The sequence below is a fragment of the Saccoglossus kowalevskii genome, chromosome 22 (genome assembly GCF_978046115.1).
Source record: "Saccoglossus kowalevskii chromosome 22, keSacKowa6.1, whole genome shotgun sequence".
NCBI lineage: Eukaryota > Metazoa > Hemichordata > Enteropneusta > Harrimaniidae > Saccoglossus > Saccoglossus kowalevskii.
Window position 1 is genome coordinate 30,882,379 of NC_140662.1, and position 21,537 is coordinate 30,903,915.

The window sequence follows — 21,537 nt, forward strand, 5'->3', positions numbered from 1 at the left end:
CTAGCCTTTCAATCCACCTGATAGCGTGTTCACTCCACACTGGCCTTTCAACCCACCTGATAGCGTGTTCACTCCACACTAGCCTTTCAATCCACCTAATAGCGTGCTCATTCCACACCGGCCTTTCAACCCACCTAATAGCATGTTAACTGTACACTTGCCTTTCAATCAAACTTGACAGCGTGTTCATTCCACACCGGCTTTTCAACCCACCTAATAGCATGTTCATTCCACACCGGCCTTTCAACCCACCTGATAGCGTTTTCATTCCACACCGGCCTTTCAACCCACCTAATAGCGTGTTCATTCCACACCGGCCTTTCAACCCACCTAATAGCGTGTTCATTCCACACCGGCTTTTCAACCCACCTAATAGCGTGTTCACTCCTCACTGGCCTTTCAACCCACCTGATAGCGTTTTCACTCCACACAAGCCTTTCAATCCACCTAATAGCGTGTTCACTCCACACTGGCCTTTCAACCTACCTGATAGCGTGTTCACTCCACACTGGCCTTTCAACCCACCTGATAGCGTTTTCACTCCACACTAGCCTTTCAATCCACCTAATAGCGTGCTCATTCCACACCGGCCTTTCAACCCACCTAATAGCGTTTTCACACCACACTAGCCCTTCAACCCACCTAATAGCGTATTCATTCCACAACAGCCTTTCAACCCACCTAATAGAGTGTTCATTTCACAACAGCCTTTCAACCCACCTAATAGCGTGTTAACTGTACACTTGCCTTTCAATCAAACTTGACAGCGTGTTCATTCCACTCCGGCCTTTCACCCACCTAATAGCATGTTCACTCCTTACTGGCCTTTCAACCCACCTGATAGAGTTTTCACTCCACACTAGCCTTTCAATCCACCTAATAGCGTGTTCACTCCACACTGGCCTTTCGACCTGGCTGATAGCGTTTTCACTCCACACTAGCCTTTCAATCCACATATTAGCGTGTTAATTCCACAACAGCCTTTCAACCCACCTGATAGCGTGTTCACTCCACACTAGCCTTTCAATCCACCTAATAGCATGCTCATTCCACACCGGCCTTTCAACCCACCTAATAGCATGTTAACTGTACACTTGCCTTTCAATCAAACTTGACAGCGTGTTCATTCCACACCGGCCTTTCAACCCACCTAATAGCGTGTTCATTCCACACCGGCCTTTCAACCCACCTAATAGCGTGTTCCCTCCTCACTGGTCTTTCAACCCACCTGACAGCGTTTTCACTCCACACTAGCCTTTCAATCCACCAAATAGCGTGTTCACTCCACACTGGCCTTTCAACCTACCTGATAGCGTGTTCACTCCACACTCGCCTTTCAATCCACCTAATAGCGTGCTCATTCCACACCAGCCTTTCAACCCACATGATAGCGTGTTAACTGTACACTTGCATTTCAATCAAACTTGACAGCGTGTTCATTCCATACCGGCCTTTCAACCCACCTAATAGCGTGTTCACTCCTCACCGGCCTTTCAACACACCTGGTAGCGTGTTCACTCCACACTAGCCTTTCAATCCACCTAATAGCGTGTTCACTCCACACCGGCCTTTCAACCCACCTAATAGCATGCTAACTGTACACTTGCCTTTCAATCAAACTTGACAGCGTGTACATTCCACACCGGCCTTTCAACCCACCTAATAGCGTGTTCACTCCTCACTAGCCTTTTAACCCACCTAATAGCGTGTTCATTCCACACCAGCCTCTCAACACTGGCTTTTCAACCAACCTGGTGGCGTGTTCACACCACACTAGCCTTTCAACTCACCTAATAGCGTGTTCACTCCACACTGGTCTTTCAACCCACCTGATAGCGTTTTCACTCCACACTAGCCTTTCAATCCACCTAATAGCGTGTTCACTCCACACTGGCCTTTCAACCTACCTGATAGCGTGTTCACTCCACACTCGCCTTTCAATCCACCTAATAGCGTGCTCATTCCACACCAGCCTTTCAACCCACATGATAGCGTGTTAACTGTACACTTGCATTTCAATCAAACTTGACAGCGTGTTCATTCCACACCGGCCTTTCAACCCACCTAATAGCGTGTTCACTCCTCACCGGCCTTTCAACACACCTGGTAGCGTGTTCACTCCACACTAGCCTTTCAATCCACCTAATAGCGTGTTCACTCCACACCGGCCTTTCAACCCACCTAATAGCATGTTAACTGTACACTTGCCTTTCAATCAAACTTGACAGCGTGTTCATTCCACACCGGCCTTTCAACCCACCTAATAGCGTGTTCACTCCTCACTAGCCTTTTAACCCACCTAATAGCGTGTTCATTCCACACCAGCCTCTCAACACTGGCTTTTCAACCAACCTGGTGGCGTGTTCACACCACACTAGCCTTTCAACTCACCTAATAGCGTGTTCACTCCACACTGGCCTTTCAACCCACCTGATAGCGTTTTCACTCCACACTAGCCTTTCAATCCACCTAATAGCGTGTTCGCTCCACACTGGCCTTTCAACCCAGCTGATAGCGTTTTCACTCCACACCGGCCTTTCAATCCATATAATAGCTTGTCCATTCCACAACAGCCTTTCATCCCACCTGATAGCGTGTTCACTTCACGCTGGCTTTCAACCAACCTGGTGGCGTGTTCTCTCCACACTAGCCTTTTAACCCACCTAATAGCGTGTTCATTCCACACCGGCCTTTCAACCCACCTGATAGCATGTTCACTCAACAATTTAATCTGTGTCTTTAAAATATCCTATGTGAAATCGCTAAGCAGATCGCATGGCAACACACTTTGGTGAGAATCTATCTGAACTATTTAGCTTTAAAACTCACCTGATAGCGTGTTCTCTCTACACTGGCCTTTCAACCCACCTATAAGTGTGTTCATTCCAAACTAGCCATTCAACCCACCTGATAGCATGTTAACACCACAATAGCCTTTCAACTCACCTAATAGCGTGTTAACTCCACAATAGCCTTTCAACTCACCTAATAGCGTGTTCACTCCACGCTGGCCTTTTAACCCACCTGAGAGCGTGTTCACTCCACACTGGCCTTTCAACCCAGCTAATAGCGTGTTCATTCCACACCGGCCTCTCAACACTGGCTTTTCAATCAACCTGGTGGCGTGTTCACTCCACACTAACCTTTCAACCCACCTAATAGCGTGTACACTCCACACTGGCCTTTCAACCCACCTGATAGCGTTTTCACTCCACACTAGCCTTTCAATCCACCTAATAGCGTGTTCACTCCACACTGGCCTTTCAACCCAGCTGATAGCGTTTTCACTCCACACTAGCCTTTCAATCCACATAATAGCGTGTTCATTCCACAACAGCCTTTCAATCCATCTGATAGCGTGTTCACTCCACGCTGGCTTTCAACCAACCTGGTGGCGTGTTCTCTCCACACTAGCCTTTTTAACCCACCTAATAGCATGTTAATTCCACACCGGCCTTTCAACCCACCTGATAGCGTGTTCACTCAACACTGGCTTTTCAACCAACCTGGTGGCGTGTTCACTCCACACTAGCCTTTCAACCCACCTAATAGCGTGTTCACTCCACACTGGCTTTTCAACCAACCCGATGGCGTTTTCACTCCACACTAGCCTTTCAATCCACCTAATAGCGTGCTCATTCCACACCGGCCTTTCAACCCACCTAATAGCGTTTTAACACCACACTAGCCCTTCAACCCACCTAATAGCGTATTCATTCCACAACAGCCTTTCAACCCACCTAATAGAGTGTTCATTTCACAACAGCCTTTCAACCCACCTAATAGCGTGTTCATTCCACATCAGCCTTTCAACCCACCTGATAGCGTTTTCACACCACACTAGCCTTTCAATCAAACTTGACAGCGTGTTCATTCCACACTGGCCTTTCAACCCACCTGATAGCGTTTTCACACCACACTAGCCTTTCAACCTACCTAATAGCGTATTCATTCCACAACAGCCTTTCAACCCACCTAATAGAGTGTTCATTTCACAACAGCCTTTCAACCCACCTAATAGCGTGTTCATTCCACAACAGCCTTTCAACCCACCTGATAGCGTGTTCACTCAACACTGGCTTTTCAGCCCACCTAATAGCGTGTTCATTCCACAACAGCCTTTCAACCCACATAATAGCGTGTTCATTCCACAACAGCCTTTCAACCCACCTGATAGCGTGTTCACTCAACACCGGCTTTTCAGCCCACCTAATAGCGTGTTCATTCCACAACAGCCTTTCAACCCACATAATAGCATGCTAACTCCACACTAGCCTTTCAATCAAACTTGACAGCGTGTTCATTTCACACTGGCCTTTCAACCCACATAATAGCGTGTTCACTCCACACCAAACTTTCTACCCACCTTATAGCGTGTTCATTACACACCTGCTTCTCAACCCACCTGATAGCCTGGTGCCCAACTTTGCGTAAAAATTTCCATTTTGCCGTAAAGTTACTAAAAATGATGTCTTCACCTTCCTCTGCAAACACGCCGGTACCTGAAACATGAGTGTTGAACTACTCAATGAGGTTCGAGCAGAATTGCAGATCATATATTATGTTCACCAATCTTTCATAATTATGGGTTTGTGCCGACAGGACAGTCAAACTGAAACAAAATCGGTCGCTGGACCTAATTTTCCGAGATACAAGAGTCCGAAATGACACTAATGGTTAAAATTTGTATTATACAATTGTTTCTGTGGCATTTTTCAGTTTCTATTTTACAGACAATTATATACAATGGAAATATCTCTCCCATAATGAATTGCATATATGTACAGTAACATGCTTAGTAGTCTTAGAAGTCGGTGGTTATAGCACGGGCGCAAAACGCAAACAAGTGCGACGGCCTATTAACGCAAAAAAAATAAAGGCAGGTACAAAACACAGGTTACAGGTTCAGGTTTGTTTACAAAGAATCGATCGCGAGCTGCATGGCGGTCATTTCTCTTCGCATGATCACAGTAGTGTTTACGGAGACGATCCAAATGTTTGTAATTGTTCACGATGATTTATATATCCACGCTAACTTACGTGAGAAGAAGTACGGCCTTCCTGCAAAGTCGTTTTGTTTTGTCACCAATGCTTCTTTGATAAGGTTGATGGTATTGAGTACAATTACAGATTGACTACCAATCCTTATAGTGAAAACATCTCCGTACTTCTTACCATAGTTTGTAATCGTCAACTGTGGTTCATTTTCCAAATCTATTGTGGATAGCCAATGATGTGGGTGAATATTAATTTATGAATCGTTGCATAATTGATGTTTACTAATATCTAGCCCAATCTGTATTGGGCAAGCAATATATATATATATATATTGGTACTCACCAAGTATATTGCCAATAAATGGGTATCCTATTGGTCCTGGTGGTAGCGCTGCCGATTTGTGTCGTGTAAATAACCAATACGTTACAAAAAATGACGATTATTAAACCAGGCTTCGCTAAGAATGATTGATGTAGCACGAATACAGTGATTGGTGTACCGCTGGCTTAAACTAGCGCACTTGGATATCAGAGCCATCATTTCTGACAAGGTGTTTTTGCCAATAGGTTTGTTTTCAAACCATACATCGTCATCAACAGAGTAATTATCACGTGGTCGTTGGAAGAGAGCATCACATCGTATGTTGGCTTTGGAAAGGTATAGCTTAAAAGCACGTACAGGACAGTGTCGAGGGTTGCTGTTGTTTGCATACATGATGCCACCAGACACACCATCGTCGTCGCATTGGTGATTTTTGCTCACTTCGCTCTCCACCTGAAAAACGTACATGCTACTGTTATCGTCCGACTTCACCATAAAATGACTTCCCCGTAAATCACGCTGACCTTCTCTTCCTCTGCCACAAAAATATAGCATAATGCTAAACCATACTTTGTGTAGAAGGACCGGAGCACTTGTGCTATATCTACTGAAGTATGTTGTTAGTTTGCTTAGATCGCCGGGAAGAATTGCTGGCTTGTGACAGACGTTCCCTTTGCCTTGACCTTTAAGCTGCTTACTTACGGCTGCAAACATCTTTCGGTTAACGGCAAATTCATCTCCGCTAACTAAATCAAAATTTCGGCGCATTGGGGGTTGGTTTTAAAAAAGCTTTGTATCCCATATATAAGTGACTGTAATGATTTCGTCGTGTATACTTCTCCCTTCTGCGTTCGTACCTCGGCGTAAAACGTTCTCAGTGCAGTGTCGAGCGTCGTTGCTGTAAACGTTTCTAGGGCGCCTTCGCCGTATCCAAATTTGCTTCCCAGATATTGTTAAAATGTGGAAATGGCATTACTTGTTGCCATCCTGGTCATTTTAATGTCATTCTCTAACAGAATATTGTCCAATTCAGAGGGTGAAAGTTCTGCATGTCTCTTCGAAGCCATTACGACAAAAAAATAAGAGCGACGGCGAACGAAAACAAAATCAGCGAACGACAATTTGTTATGCGCAGTGGGTATGCGCAGTCGTTTCAGTGACGTCATCCATGTGATATACCATGTAATATCCACTTGGCGGGCAATATACCATCTAATATCCATTTTTTCCAATGTGACCGAGTCTCAACCAATCACAGCATGCGTAACAACAGTGAGATGTGATAAACTAGAATGTTCTTGACTGGACTATGACTTACTCACTCAGTACTCATCATAGGATTTTCCAGAGCCTTCAGTCAAAAGTCTTTATATATAAATTATATATACACATGCGACAATGGCATCAAACCGGTCAAAACACAAGAAAATGACTGACAAAATCGTTGTGTGAATACCAATTACCCATATCACCACCGAAAAAAAGTGCTGCATTCAGACTTGAATAAATTCATAAAGCATGCAAGATAACAGAAAATCTTAGCTGGCTTTTGTCTAAGTAATTTGTACAGGTAAAGTACAGGTGTACTGCCTTATTATATTCATTGTGTGACTACTGTATTATATGAAAAGTAAAAAAAAACACCCTCTATAAATAGCTATCATGTTGTAAGCTCTGCTTTGTATGCAAATCAACTTAAATAGTTAGTTGGTGTCCAGTGGAGAGAGAAGTCAGCAGTACTGTTGCGTCCTGAGAGAGAATCTACATCTTCAAACATTGCAATCTTTGTTTTTGAAGTGCGTTTTTAAATTAGTATTATAAAAGCTCTATTATATTGTTCTAATAGCTGAAACAAATTCCTGTGAATTTTCATATATCTGGTGATCGATCATCATTTTTGGTACCTGGGCATGTTATTTCATTAAAAAATGTATACTTTTCAAAGTCCCGGACTTTGTCTATGGAGGTACGCAGGGCTGTGGTGGGGACATCTATCAACCGAACGCGTCCCCGTACACACAGCACTGTACGCAGGGCTAACTTGTTCGAGACAGCAGTATAATACAGGTGTGGTATTGCAAAATACCAAGCATACGCCTTCACCAAAAATAGGCAATCAAGATAGACTGACTGAAACAATCATTTTGCCTTAGCCGTGCTCCAACCATAAATGGTTCAACCGAACTAATATGAGAGGTCGCAAAATGTTCGATAAAAGTCGGAGGAAGACGATCAAGAAATGACAACCATCGTGACATGTCAAGCAATACAAGTTCATATTAAGCAATGCATAGATGATAACGCCATGTGGAATTAGCTAACGATCAATCCATACCACCAGTGATCATGAAGAAACAGAAAGTAAATGCAACTTTTGAGAAGATCTAAAAGGCAGCAAATGAGAGAACGATATGTTTTAGAGATAAGAATGACTAATAAATATCGTATGGAGAAAAGTATATAATACCGCGTTTACACACAACCGTTAGGAAATATATTATTAGAGAAAAAGCAAATAATTAAGTCCACTGAATTGGATTTGCTTATTTTAATTAAGTTTTTGAGTCGTATCATGATATGACTAGGTAGCATAAATAGCACACCTACGTAGTCTGAATGTCAGTACTGTGGTAGAATTTGAGTTGAATAGCAGCTGGGTTGTTCGGATGTGGTTCCACTAATACACATGGTCATGTAGACATTCATTGCAGTATTTTCAAAAAAACCTTCATGGACATTCTTTGAACAATTTTTCAAAAAAACCTTCATGATTATTACTCAGCTCCTGAGGGCGAGGTTATTTGTAGTTATGTTGGCTATCGTCACTGTGTCAGCGGAAGTACTGTGGCAGATTGCATGATGGGAGCGAAAATAATCAGTTAAATAATTTTAGAAAAGTGAAAACTAAAGTGAAATAAAGGTTGGTTTTAAATATTAAATATGAAATCTGTATGTAATAGTGAAAGGAAATTGCACTGGTATGAAAGTAAATGTAGCCAGAATGCAAGGTCAGAACCCGGGGGTCACAATACGTCACAATACATCCATCAAGGCGGTTGCAAAGTGTCAACAACTATGGATGAGGTAAAAGACTTCATTTGCAGTTTGCGTGAATGGCCGGGGAGAAAAATGCATGCAAATTCTGTGCCTCAGTAACAATATTTTCTACTTTATTGTGCAATGGAAATTAATACAAGAAATGCTGCCAAAAGACCAATCTGATTAAAATAAGATCCTGGCTGGCTTATTTTTTTTTTTTATATAATTACTATAATTATTTATTTTAATTATTTTTTGACGTTACAATTATTTTTCTGTAAACAAAACAACCTTGGCACGTTTATCTTGAGAAATTCAGAAGACGAAAATCCCTTGGGACAGTCGTTTTCCGAAAAAATAGACAAGCTTCGCCAGGGTATCAAGGGTATTATGATTATTTGAAGATGGAAACTGCTGCTTTATGGAAGAACAAAGTTCAATGTCATTGGCACATTAAAGGCGTTTTTAGAGGGGTGACTCGCTAGAAGTATTCGACGTGACTCCGGACTTTTCATTCGGGTTTATACAAGACTTACATGTACATGTTACGGTCAGAAAGGTTTAATGTTTTGTCTGTATTTGCACAATGTGAATGAGGGGTTTATTATCAAAATATATACGGGTGCTTGTATGCGTATTGAAACTATACAAAATTCGACGATGCGATGTTCTTATGGAATAGTTAAATCCAACTGTCACCAAACTGTACGTTTTGACGACTCGTATGTTCTTCTGGGACTTGTGATTTACTGGAAACTGTACAGCAAATCACATATTTTCATTATTAATTCTTCATAGTTTTTCTAAATTTCAGTTTTTATTGATCATAATTATTTACAGTAATAAACATTTTTCCGATTGTGTGCATGACAGCTTTGCCCCACACACAATAAGACAGGATGATATGTACGGATATGTGTGAGTATGTTTCATGAATTAATAGGCCACTCCTTTGCTTCGATTCCAACTATATCTCTGGAAATATCACTTGCTGTTTATCATCCATAGTTCGATATCCCACAATGTGTCAATTGCGTGTCTGGAAATTCTAACTAACTACTATTTCGCAAAATTTTACCAGCCTTGTTTCTACCAGTCATTTAAGGTAACGAGACTATTATTTGTGTTGAAAATTACGATTTTCACATTCATTTATTAATTGATGAAATGCACTATAAACTTTCATCTGATAAAGTCAACGTAACCTAGAATGTCAAGTAAGTTGGTTAAAATGTAGATTTTCTGAGTGGAAGCAAGGCAGCTTCAGCAGTGTTTTCCAAAATCAACAACATAGGTTTAATTTGTGTGCCTATAAGTTTCAAAGATTAACTCAAGACAAAGCAATGTTAGGATGTGTTATCAGTAGCTTTCTGACACACAATTAGTGTTTCCAAACATTTGAGTGGTTTGTCTCCGCCCCTGTTTATTTCACAGATTAGCCATTTGCATATGAATGTGTCAGACACAATGTCACACAGCCACTGAAAAAAATCATTGATTTTGGTGTTTTCATCTGCCGATTTTATCGAACTATGGCTATCCCATTCCTATATTTTATAGTTTACAATAGCGTTACACATTTGGATGCCCCTACACATGTTAAAACAGACCTTGGTGGGAAAACAAATCGCTTGTGCAGATAAACACGCTTGAAAATCTTTGCTGTGACTTCATCGACGTTTTCTGGGAGTTTATGTTTTTCAAAATACAAGGTCTTTAATAAAAATAACGTATACTTATTGTCGTCCGATTAACACCAAATTTTCACAGCTTTAAGGTGACAAAGAGAGGAAATTGAATGTGTCCAGACAAACTATTTCATGGATTATTTACCAATGTGTTGTGGTTTGACTTGGGGGCAATTAGACTAAAACAGAATTTTTACAAAAAAAGTAATGTTTCACTTTTGATTAAGTAACGCACCATAGAATGCAGATACGGGCATGGCAAACACACCTTTGAAATGCTTGAAGTCTGGCGATTCCAAACATATATACTTTCCTGGGTCTATTTGTAGTCATTTGGTCAGCTACTTGAAAATTGTTCCGCTACATGAATATAGGCCGGCTATATGAAAATCGGTCGGCTACTTGAAAATCGCTCCGCTACTTGAAAATTGCTCTGCTACATGACAATCCGTTGGCTACATGAAAATCCGTCCGCTACATGAAAATCGCTCCGCTATTTAGCTATATGAAAATTGATCGGTTGCTGGTAACACAAATTATTTAATTTTTAAAGAAAACAAACGGGAAACTATATGCACCCCAATGAGCTGAAGCTGATGCATTCGTGTCTCGTATTGTTTAATTATTTTTTAAAACTCGTATGTATATTTATTATACGCTTGCTAAACGTGACGTTCAATGAAGAGTTTAAATTTAAATCGAGAGCAATGACTTAACTTAAGCACGTAGCTCCTTAACTTAACTTTGCGAAGAAATGCTTCGCAAAGTTAAGTTGAGTAGCTACGTGCTTATGTCAAGTCATTGCTATAATTTACACACGTTTTGCGATATCATGCATACTAGTATATATTGTTTCGCTGTTATTATAATTAACACTATGGTTGTTTCGGAGTTAAAATGGTATAGAAATCCATATTGTTTTGCAATTATAAGTTTATGTATTATTGTCATCACCGCCGGAGGAGGGATACACGTGTTCACGTGGTTTTGAACCCTCCCTGGTTTGTTTCTACTATTATAATACGATGTCGTACAACTTCATCTATCTAGTATTCAAGTGCCAATTTGATCTAGGCATATATCTGGTTTGGCAATCGAGATTCTGCCATAGTTTTTAATATCAAAAGTACATGATTAGTTTTTCGTTCATTCTTGAGTATTACAAATTATTATTATACATGTGTCACCGTAACGCCATAAAAGTTACAGAGTGTCTTAATTTTGCGGTATTTTACGTGGTATTTTTATCCTACAATATTAGGAAATGCGAATTCCCAATATGAAATAATAACGCACGTAAGCGTACCAAAGGTACAATTGCAGAAACTGTCAGTAAATACAAAAAGAACATTTATAAACAAAATACAACAACCTTGCAATATCACGAACACCTCTGCTTGTGCGTATCTTGGTTAGTATACGTGGAAGTTCAACAACCAAACACCAGATGTGTTATTTACTGAAGGATTATAAAGTATTAATATTATTTTGCCTGGCGTTGTACATAATACGTGCCGCATTGTTTTTGTAATTCAACTATTCTATTGTTTTACTAAAATAAAATGTGAAAAAGTTTCTCTTCTAGTTCCCTTCTATTGATGATTCCACATACATGTCAAGCATGACAACGTATAATTTTTTTTTTCCAAACATGAAAAAATAATTGCTAAGAATTGAGAATAGTTGATATCGTCACAAAAAGAAAATATCTAACAGAGATTAACCCAAGATACCTACATAACATTTATCAAATCAATTGAGCTGGTAGTTTTCAAGAAGTAGTCGGAAATAGCGGTTTTGACATAAATGACCCAAAATATTCACAATAATTCAATATTGACACAAAATCTGAGAGAGACCCTTTCAAGGTTGTAGTATATTCATCAAAAGACTCAGGCTACTGGTTTTCAAACGAAGATACAAATGCAATTGTTGAACGACGAATGACAGTTAATCCAAATAATATATTATTATTATTATTATTATTATTATTATTATTATTATTATTATCTACACTTTATTTAATGCGGTGTTCAAGTGTCCTTGGCAAACATTGTTCTTAGTAGAACACTGGAAAGTATATTACACCGGAAATAATATCGCACGCCAAAGTTCGACATTAATTACTGGCCTGATTCGCACAAACCAAAACGCGTTGACCGTAGGATTATTCAATGTGTGATATTGTTTGATTTTTAAACACAAATTATCAAATATATTAAACAAGTGTAGTATGTAATTATTAATTTCTTTTACCTGTAAAGTGTGAAAACCTTTTTTTTGCTATAAATGGAATTTTCATTGTATTTCTTGTAAAAACGTAAAATGCCTTTTTTTTATTTTTTGTAACCTGTTCAGCTATCTCCTTCGCCCACCCTCAGATATATGTTGACAGGCATGAAGACGCTCGTTTTATATGGGAATAAAAGCCAAACTTAGTAGTAGCCTGAGTAAAGCCAGGAAACTGATTTGTAGTGACGTAAACGTGATACACGGTACAGTAGATTTTGGTAACGAGTCGTAACAATGTGTGGTTGGATAGGGTTAGAATGGCGCACTGTCTTGTAATCTGTTTACATTCAAAGCCTACAGTCAGCATGCCAATACATTAAACACATGTAAATGTGATGTTTCAAGTAATCACGTTGGTTGACTTCATTTTATTTAACAAACAGAATACGTGGTTTGCCCGACTTCGTAAGCATACACAAAACAATGGTATACCATGGTACACGACGCGATTTTCTAGATAGCGAGCAATTTTCATATAACTGCGAGATTTTCAAGTAGCCGACCGATTTTTTTTTGTTCAAGTAGCGGAGCGATTTTCATGTAGCGAAGCAGTTTTCTAGAAACCGAACAATTTTCAAGTAGCTGACCGATTTTCATGTAACCAACCGATTTTCATGCAGCGAAGCAATTTTCAAGTAGCCGACCGATTTTCAATATAGCCGACCGAAATTCATGTAGCGGAGTAATTTTCAAGTAGCCGACTGACTTTCTAGTAGCGGACCAATTGTATATATGGGCTACAGTAGTAATCTACGCTATATGGCGATAACAGCCCGTCTTCACGCTGATGTGTATGTGTATACTGGCTACGCGATATCAAGTCTACGCCAGGAAGTCTTGCTTTCTACAGCCTACCCCGGTTTCGATGTGAACATGGAACTATAGTTTGAAAGTGTTCGTTTTGCACCCCAACCCTAAACCCAACTCTAACCCGCACCCAAGCCACGCCCGCAATTCAATTGTATAAATATAGGTGTCCTTGGTATTGGATTAGTATATACAATAAATTGGTGAGCGCTGGATAGTATTAGGCGTACCTATATAAACTGTATTTAGTTTATGATTCATCTTGTCTTGAGTAGTTGTTGGCGTGATTAAATTTAATGCAATATCCTAATTAAGTGTGTGGTGTCATATGATTGTTACATATGAACCACATCTCCCTCTTTATATATATATATATATATATTTCTAGTTTAATTTGCAATTAATGGGGATGAATAATTTGTTAGTATACTCTTGACTCGTGTTTGTTGATTTATGGTTATGATTGTTTGCGTCACTCTATCATGATTGGCTGGGGCTCGTCGAGCTACACCAACTACTTCCACACGTGACCATATCACATGTGGAAAAGGTAACTTGATATCAGAAAATATCGAAAAGGACCCCTTGACCTTTTTTGAAACTTAATTTATAAACCCCTTTGGTGCCTCGCATACCCAGGTGTTTACCCGAAATTCACAAGCGTACATGTATGCATTTGAAATGAATACAGCTAATTAAAACACCCTGACCACGTTTTTTATAATGAATGTCAATGACCTGCTAATAAACTTAGTTTGACGTTAACTGCGTTAATGATTTATGTGCCAACTTGTGGCCAGGTGAACTATTAGGATGATACCTTGCATGCACAACTATCGAACTAACCTACATTAGTAAACAATTATTGGCAGTAGAGACCCAAGTCTGTTGTACATGGTAAAAAAACTATATCACAGTAACAAAAATGTAAAAAAATCAAACGAAAACAAAATAAAAGCAGTCAATTCCTCCCGTGTTGTGTTAGTTTTGATGTGTATGTAACTCACCTCGAGACGTTCCACGACACATGCGCAGCGTACATGCATGGCATGACCCTGTGACCCTGTCTCACATTTTTCAAAGTGTTTTACAATGCTTGTTATATAGACCCATAACGTGTTCTGTACAGGTGTCAGTAGCCAGTGATACATTACCTGGTATAGAAAGGTAACGTACAATGCAAGTTTCGGCAAACCGACAATCTGTGATACGATTAGTATAGAAACATTTCAATGGCTTGACTCGTAAAGAAACGTCTACTGTGCAAAAGCCAGTGACCCGACTCTGCCTCGTGCTGTATGTCGAGAAATCGTTGCTCATTTCATCAGCGCACAATCATGCTCGCGCGTAAATACTGAATATACAACTCATTTGATATGAATGATAATAATTCCGACATTGTTTAGTCTTTTGCTTCTCAAGAAAATAAATTTCACCATTCTATTGTATTTCTTATGTAACGCATTTAATTTAACGAATTTTGTAAATGATTTGTCACAAACCATTCAATAACAGGCATTGCACATTCATTACATTGGAGTCCTCCCTAAACGTTGACTAACTGCGTTAAAGACTTGTATCAATTCACACTTCCACTAATAGTGATGTTTATTTGGCTGCAATGACTGTAACGAACAATGTTGTAACTATGGCAACTGACCCATAGAAATAACGAGCATTATGACCGATAAATCGATTTGCCCATTAATAATTGATATAATGAAGTTGACAGAATCATTGTCATGAAGAAAGGTTCAAACTTACACAGCAAGTTCAAAAATAATGCGGTTAGTCTGTATTCGTTCAAGACTTTAATACGGCTACAAATTTGTTAATATGTCAGCAATGACATTCAAAAGACATCTTCAACTCCAATTCCAATTCAGTCAAGCGGACAACAGTTACGGGAAGATGCAGAAGAAAACCGCCATTCATCTGAGACGTGCAGCAGCACACTAGCAATGTACTGGGAATTTGATAATCATATTTTTTGTCGGCCAGATAGTGCTGTTAAGGTTCTGTCGGTCTTTCAGTATCCACGACGACCGAATCAACAACGCACATGGGATACTGATGGTAATGATTTAAAAGAATTATACTAGTATCCCAGAGTGGTGAGATATGCAAATTAGCACCCAGTGAGTTACTTTGCATTGCCAGCTATCATCGTTACGTTTGTGTTTGGAAATGCTCTTTCTGTACTTCTTCTAGGCAATATTGTCTCTTATCATGTTTTGTGATGGTTCACACGGAGTACCTGCTTAATCAGCTTTGTTCTCCTGAGTTCTCCATGCAGTATCTAGTTGTCCTCAACACATTATTGTAGTATGCAAGCCCTGTCTTAAAAGCAGTCTGATGACCCAGCCATAAAAGTGTGACTATAATCATAGCTAATTCCCCTTTTAAATTACTACAGGTTGTATTTAAATCAGTGGAGATTAAAATAAAGTTCATCTAATACATATGTGAGTGTATTTTTTGGAAGATTTGTTTGTATAAATACCAGTGTGGCAGTGTGTCATAGTTGCATGACTTATGTTCATATACCTCAAAATAATAATACAACCTTAACATACACCCACTTCCCAAACCGTCTTTCAACTTGAATTATGTCGATTTGGGAATATTAATCAGTTGTCTGAGTACTCTTAGACACGTGCAATTAGAACATATATTTATATTAACTTTGCTATCATCAGACCTTTAGAATACCGCAAAGTGGTCAGTATATCAAGATGTTTTATTGAATATAAAAACTTCAGAATTTATAGGTTTATCAAACAGTCACATTTCAATTTAATTTGTTAAACTGAAATTTGTTGTAGCTGTGTGAATCATATCCCGAATTACATTGATTTGATTGTGGGTTGCATAATGGGACATCGCATACACTGGAAAAGCGTGAAATTAGCAATCTCCAATGAAACCAATATATTTAGAACGAAACACAAATATATAGCAAATTGAATGAATATATATATTTTATTTCTATTTCAAAAAATAAGTATTTACATATATAATCATCAATTCTGAAAGTTCAAAATTACGAAGTATTCATTTATACTGTGTAATACCACAATCACAAAAAAAAGTAATTTCGACATCCGCACTAAACAATTTATAATATATATATAGATGGAGAACGGATATAAAGTGTTAGCCATCGATTTAAAAAGTAATGGAATAAGATATTACTGATGAGTTATTATATCATAAATGGGATTCGTAAAAAAGCGATAAATAAGCTCACAGAAATAAATACGATTTTCCATAATGTGATCTGTGGGTATTAAATTAGTAATATTGAATGCTATATGGGAGTAGCCTGGTAAGCCATGTGGTAGAATTTTGATATTGAGAGGAAGCCTTGCATGTCATGTGATGTTAGTCCAATAATTCATGTAGGAGTGACATGTTGTTACATGGTAGTAAAATGGTATGTCAACATGGGAGGGACATGGTGTGTCACGTATCGGTATGAGGTGCGGTCTGATTTGTCAAGTGGTGAAGCCTGGTATGTCATGAGGTGAAATCCTGGAATGTCATGTGGCGGAAGACTGGTTTATCATGTGGTGGTAGACTTCTACATCTAGTGGTATGTCATGTGATATTATATCTTGTGCGGTAACATACGAGTAGTGTGTTTTGGGTTGCAACAATAAAGTGACATGGTGACATAGTTCTGTACTTTCTAGGATGTCATTATAGTTTAGAATGTTTTACTGTGTGATCATATTGTCATAGCATATGTCTGGCATATGGCGTGGCTACCGTGTGACTATGGCGATGTAATGTTATATTTAATTTTAGATTGGTATAGTCTGTGGCAGTGTCGCGTGGCAGTTTCGGATATGACAATAGATATGGTAAATCATGAGGTAGTGGTTCAGTGTGCTCTACTAGCATAGCATTGCATGTCATAGCATCATAGCATGTCAATACCCTGATATATTTAGTTAGAATAAAATAATTATACATTATTACTAATAACGAAGAATAATGAAATATATATAAATTGTACACAACTTTATTATAATGATAAAATAACTGACTGGTGTTAGTAAATGTAAATGTTCAGCTGCATGGTTGCATAATTGTGTCATGATTGTAACTGTTCATCGTCTGTGGATCTGAAACAGAATTAAATGATTTGTTTTCAAGCTCAAATTTTAATTGTACAGTTTCCGGACAGAATTAATGGTACCTGTCAGATGTAAAATACACTATCATATACCTCACAAGCGAGGGCGCTTCAGCCGCACGACCTCGGCCGCAAAAGCCCTTATCCAGCCCATAAAAAAATATACACAAATATTTTAACTCACTGACCTACTGTCATATGTTAACAAGAAAAGTACTATGTCCTTGTATTCAATTTACTGGCCTTATGCCATATGTGAACTAGAAAGGTACTATATGTATGTATTCAACATATACTGACCTACTGCCATATGTGAACTAGAAAGGTACTATATGTATGTATTCAACTTACTGGCCTTCTGCCATATGTGGACTAGAAAGGTACTATGTCCATGTATCCAACATACTGACCCACTGACATGTGTGAACTAGAAAGGTACTATGTTCATGTATCCAACATACTAACCCACTGCCATATGTGAACTAGAAACGTACTATGTTCATATATCGAACATACTGACCCACTGCCATATGTGAACTAGAAAGGTACTATGTTCATGTATCCAACTTACTGACCCACTGCCATATGTGAACTAGAAAGGTACTATGTTCATGTATCCAACATACTGACCCACCGCCATATGTGAACTAGAAAGGTATTCTGTTCATGTATCCAACTTACTGACCCACTGACATATGTGAACTAGAAAGGTATTATGTTCATGTATCCAACATACTGATTAACTGCCCTATATGAACTAGAAAGGTACTATGTTCATGTATCCAACATACAGACCCACTGCCATATGTGAACTAGAAAGGTACTATGTTCATATATCCAACATACTGACCCACTGCCATATGTGAACTAGAAAGGTATTATGTTCATGTATCCAACATACTGACCCACTGCCATATGTGAACTAGAAAGGTATTATGTTCAAGTATCCAACATACTAACTCACTGCCATATGTGAATTGGATAGGTACTATGTTCATGTATGCAACTTACTGACCCACTGCCATATGTGAACTAGAAAGGTACTATGTCCTTGTATTAAACTTACTGGCCTACTGCAATATATGAACTAGAAAGGTACTATGTTCATGTACCCAACTTACTGACCCACTGCCATATGTGACCTAGAAGTTACTATGTTCATGTATCGAACTTACTGGCCTACAGCAATATATGAACTAGAAAGGTACTATGTTCATGTATCGAACTTACTGACCCACTGCCATATGTGACCTAGAAAGGTACTATGTTCATGTATCCAACTTACTGACCTTCTGCCATATGTGAACTAGAAAGGTACTATGTTCCTGTATCCAACTTACTGACCTTCTGCCATATGTGAACTAGAAAGGTACTTTGTTCATGTATCCAACTTAATGACCCACTGCCATATGTGCACTAGAAAGGTACTATGTTCATGTATCCAACATACTGACCCACTGCCATATGTGAACTAGAAAGATATTATTTTCATGTATCCAACTTACTGACCCACTGACATATGTGAACTAGAAAGGTATTATGTTCATGTATCCAACATACTGACCCACTGCCATATGTGAACTAGAAAGGTACTATGTCATTGTATCCAACATACTGACCTACTGCCATATGTGAACAAGAAGGGTGCTATGTTCATGTATCCAACATACTGAACCACTGCCATATGTGAACTAGAAAGGTATTATGTTCATGTATCCAACATACTGACCCACTGCCATATGAGAACTAGAAAGGTATTATGTTCATGTATTCAACATACTGACCCACTGCCATATGTGAAATAGAAAGGTATTATGTTCATGTATCCAACTTACTGACCCACTGCCATATGTGAACTAGAAAGGTAATATGTTCATATATCCAACATACTGACCTACTGCCATATGTGAACTAGAAAGGTACAATGTTCATGTATCCAACATACTGACCCGCTGCCATATGTGAACTAGAAAGGTACTATGTTCATATATCCAACATACTGACCCACTGCCACATGTGAACTAGAAAGTTAGTATGTTTATGTATCCAACTTACTGACCCACTGCCATATGTGAACTAGAAAGGTATTATGTTCATGTATCCAACATACTGACCCACTGTCATATGTGAACTATAAAGGTATTATGTTCATGTATCCAACATACTGACCCACTGTCATATGTGAACTATAAAGGTATTATGTTCATGTATCCAACATACTGAGCCACTGCAATATGTGAACTAGAAAGGTACTATGTTCATATATCCAACATACTGACCCACTGCCATATGTGAACTAGAAAGGTACTATGTTCCTGTATCCAACATACTGACCCACTGCAATATGTGAACTAGAAAGGTATTATGTTCATGTATCCAACATACTGACCCACTGCCATATGTGAACTAGAAATGTATTATGTTCATGTATCCAAGATACTGACCCACTGCCATATGTGAACTAGAAAGGTATTATGTTCATGTATCCAACATACTGACCCACTGCCATATGTGAACTAGAAAGGTATTGTCTTCATGTATACAACATACTGACCCACTGCCATATGTGAACTAGAAAGGTACTATGTTCATATATCCAACATACAGACCCACTGCCATATGTGAACTAGAAAAGTATTCTGTTCATGTATCCAACTTACTGACCCACTGACATATGTGAACTAGAAAGGTATTATGTTCATGTATCCAACATACTGACCAACTGCCATATGAGAACTAGAAAGGTATTATGTTCATGTATTCAACATACTGACCCACTGCCATATGTGAAATAGAAAGGTATTATGTTCATGTATCCAACTTACTGACCCACTGCCATATGTGAACTAGAAAGGTAATATGTTCATATATCCAACATACTGACCTACTGCCATATGTGAACTAGAAAGGTACAATGTTCATGTATCCAACATACTGACCCGCTGCCATATGTGAACTAGAAAGGTACTATGTTCATATATCCAACATACTGACCCACTGCCACATGTGAACTAGAAAGTTATTATGTTTATGTATCCAACTTACTGACCCACTGCCATATGTGAACTAGAAAGGTATTATGTTCATGTATCCAACATACTGACCCACTGTCATATGTGAACTATAAAGGTATTATGTTCATGTATCCAACATACTGACCCACTGTCATATGTGAACTATAAAGGTATTATGTTCATGTATCCAACATACTGAGCCACTGCAATATGTGAACTAGAAAGGTACTATGTTCATATATCCAACATACTGACCCACTGCCATATGTGAACTAGAAAGGTACTATGTTCCTGTATCCAACATACTGACCCACTGCAATATGTGAACTAGAAAGGTATTATGTTCATGTATCCAACATACTGACCCACTGCCATATGTGAACTAGAAATGTATTATGTTCATGTATCCAAGATACTGACCCACTGCCATATGTGAACTAGAAAGGTATTATGTTCATGTATCCAACATACTGACCCACTGCCATATGTGAACTAGAAAGGTATTGTCTTCATGTATACAACATACTGACCCACTGCCATATGTGAACTAGAAAGGTACTATGTTCCTGTATCCAACATACAGACCCACTGCCATATGAGAACTAGAAAGGTATTATGTTCATGTATTCAACATACTGACCCACTGCCATATGTGAAATAGAAAGGTATTATGTTCATGTATCCAACTTACTGACCCACTGCCATATGTGAACTAGAAAGGTAATATGTTCATATATCCAACATACTGACCTACTGCCATATGTGAACTAGAAAGGTACAATGTTCATGTATCCAACATACTGACCCGCTGCCATATGTGAACTAGAAAGGTACTATGTTCATATATCCAACATACTGACCCACTGCCACATGTGAACTAGAAAGTTATTATGTTTATGTATCCAACTTACTGACCCACTGCCATATGTGAACTAGAAAGGTATTATGTTCATGTATCCAACATACTGACCCACTGTCATATGTGAACTATAAAGGTATTATGTTCATGTATCCAACATACTGACCCACTGTCATATGTGAACTATAAAGGTATTATGTTCATGTATCCAACATACTGAGCCACTGCAATATGTGAACTAGAAAGGTACTATGTTCATATATCCAACATACTGACCCACTGCCATATGTGAACTAGAAAGGTACTATGTTCCTGTATCCAACATACTGACCCACTGCAATATGTGAACTAGAAAGGTATTATGTTCATGTATCCAAC

General features: G+C 38.8%; 2 protein-coding genes across 2 annotated transcripts in view; both read right to left on the reverse strand.

Annotated features, from left to right (window-relative positions):
* LOC144345246 (cytochrome P450 1A5-like) overlaps positions 1-5,410 on the reverse strand; it is a gene marked incomplete at its 5' end in the record, with an annotated part of 130,441 nt that extends 125,031 nt beyond the window's left edge. Inside the window, 3 exons of the mRNA XM_085495878.1 lie at positions 4,406-4,502; positions 5,041-5,214; positions 5,341-5,410. Of these exons, the coding sequence (XP_085352004.1) occupies positions 4,406-4,502; positions 5,041-5,214; positions 5,341-5,410 (341 nt within the window). The remainder of the gene's footprint in view (positions 1-4,405; positions 4,503-5,040; positions 5,215-5,340) is intronic.
* Positions 5,411-16,108: 10,698 nt separating this feature from the next.
* Positions 16,109-21,537, reverse strand: part of LOC102807784 (von Willebrand factor D and EGF domain-containing protein-like) — a 157,397-nt gene continuing 151,968 nt past the window's right edge. The window contains exon 31 of the mRNA XM_085495651.1: positions 16,109-17,275. Within this exon, the coding sequence (XP_085351777.1) occupies positions 17,261-17,275 (15 nt within the window). The 3' untranslated portion in view covers positions 16,109-17,260. The remainder of the gene's footprint in view (positions 17,276-21,537) is intronic.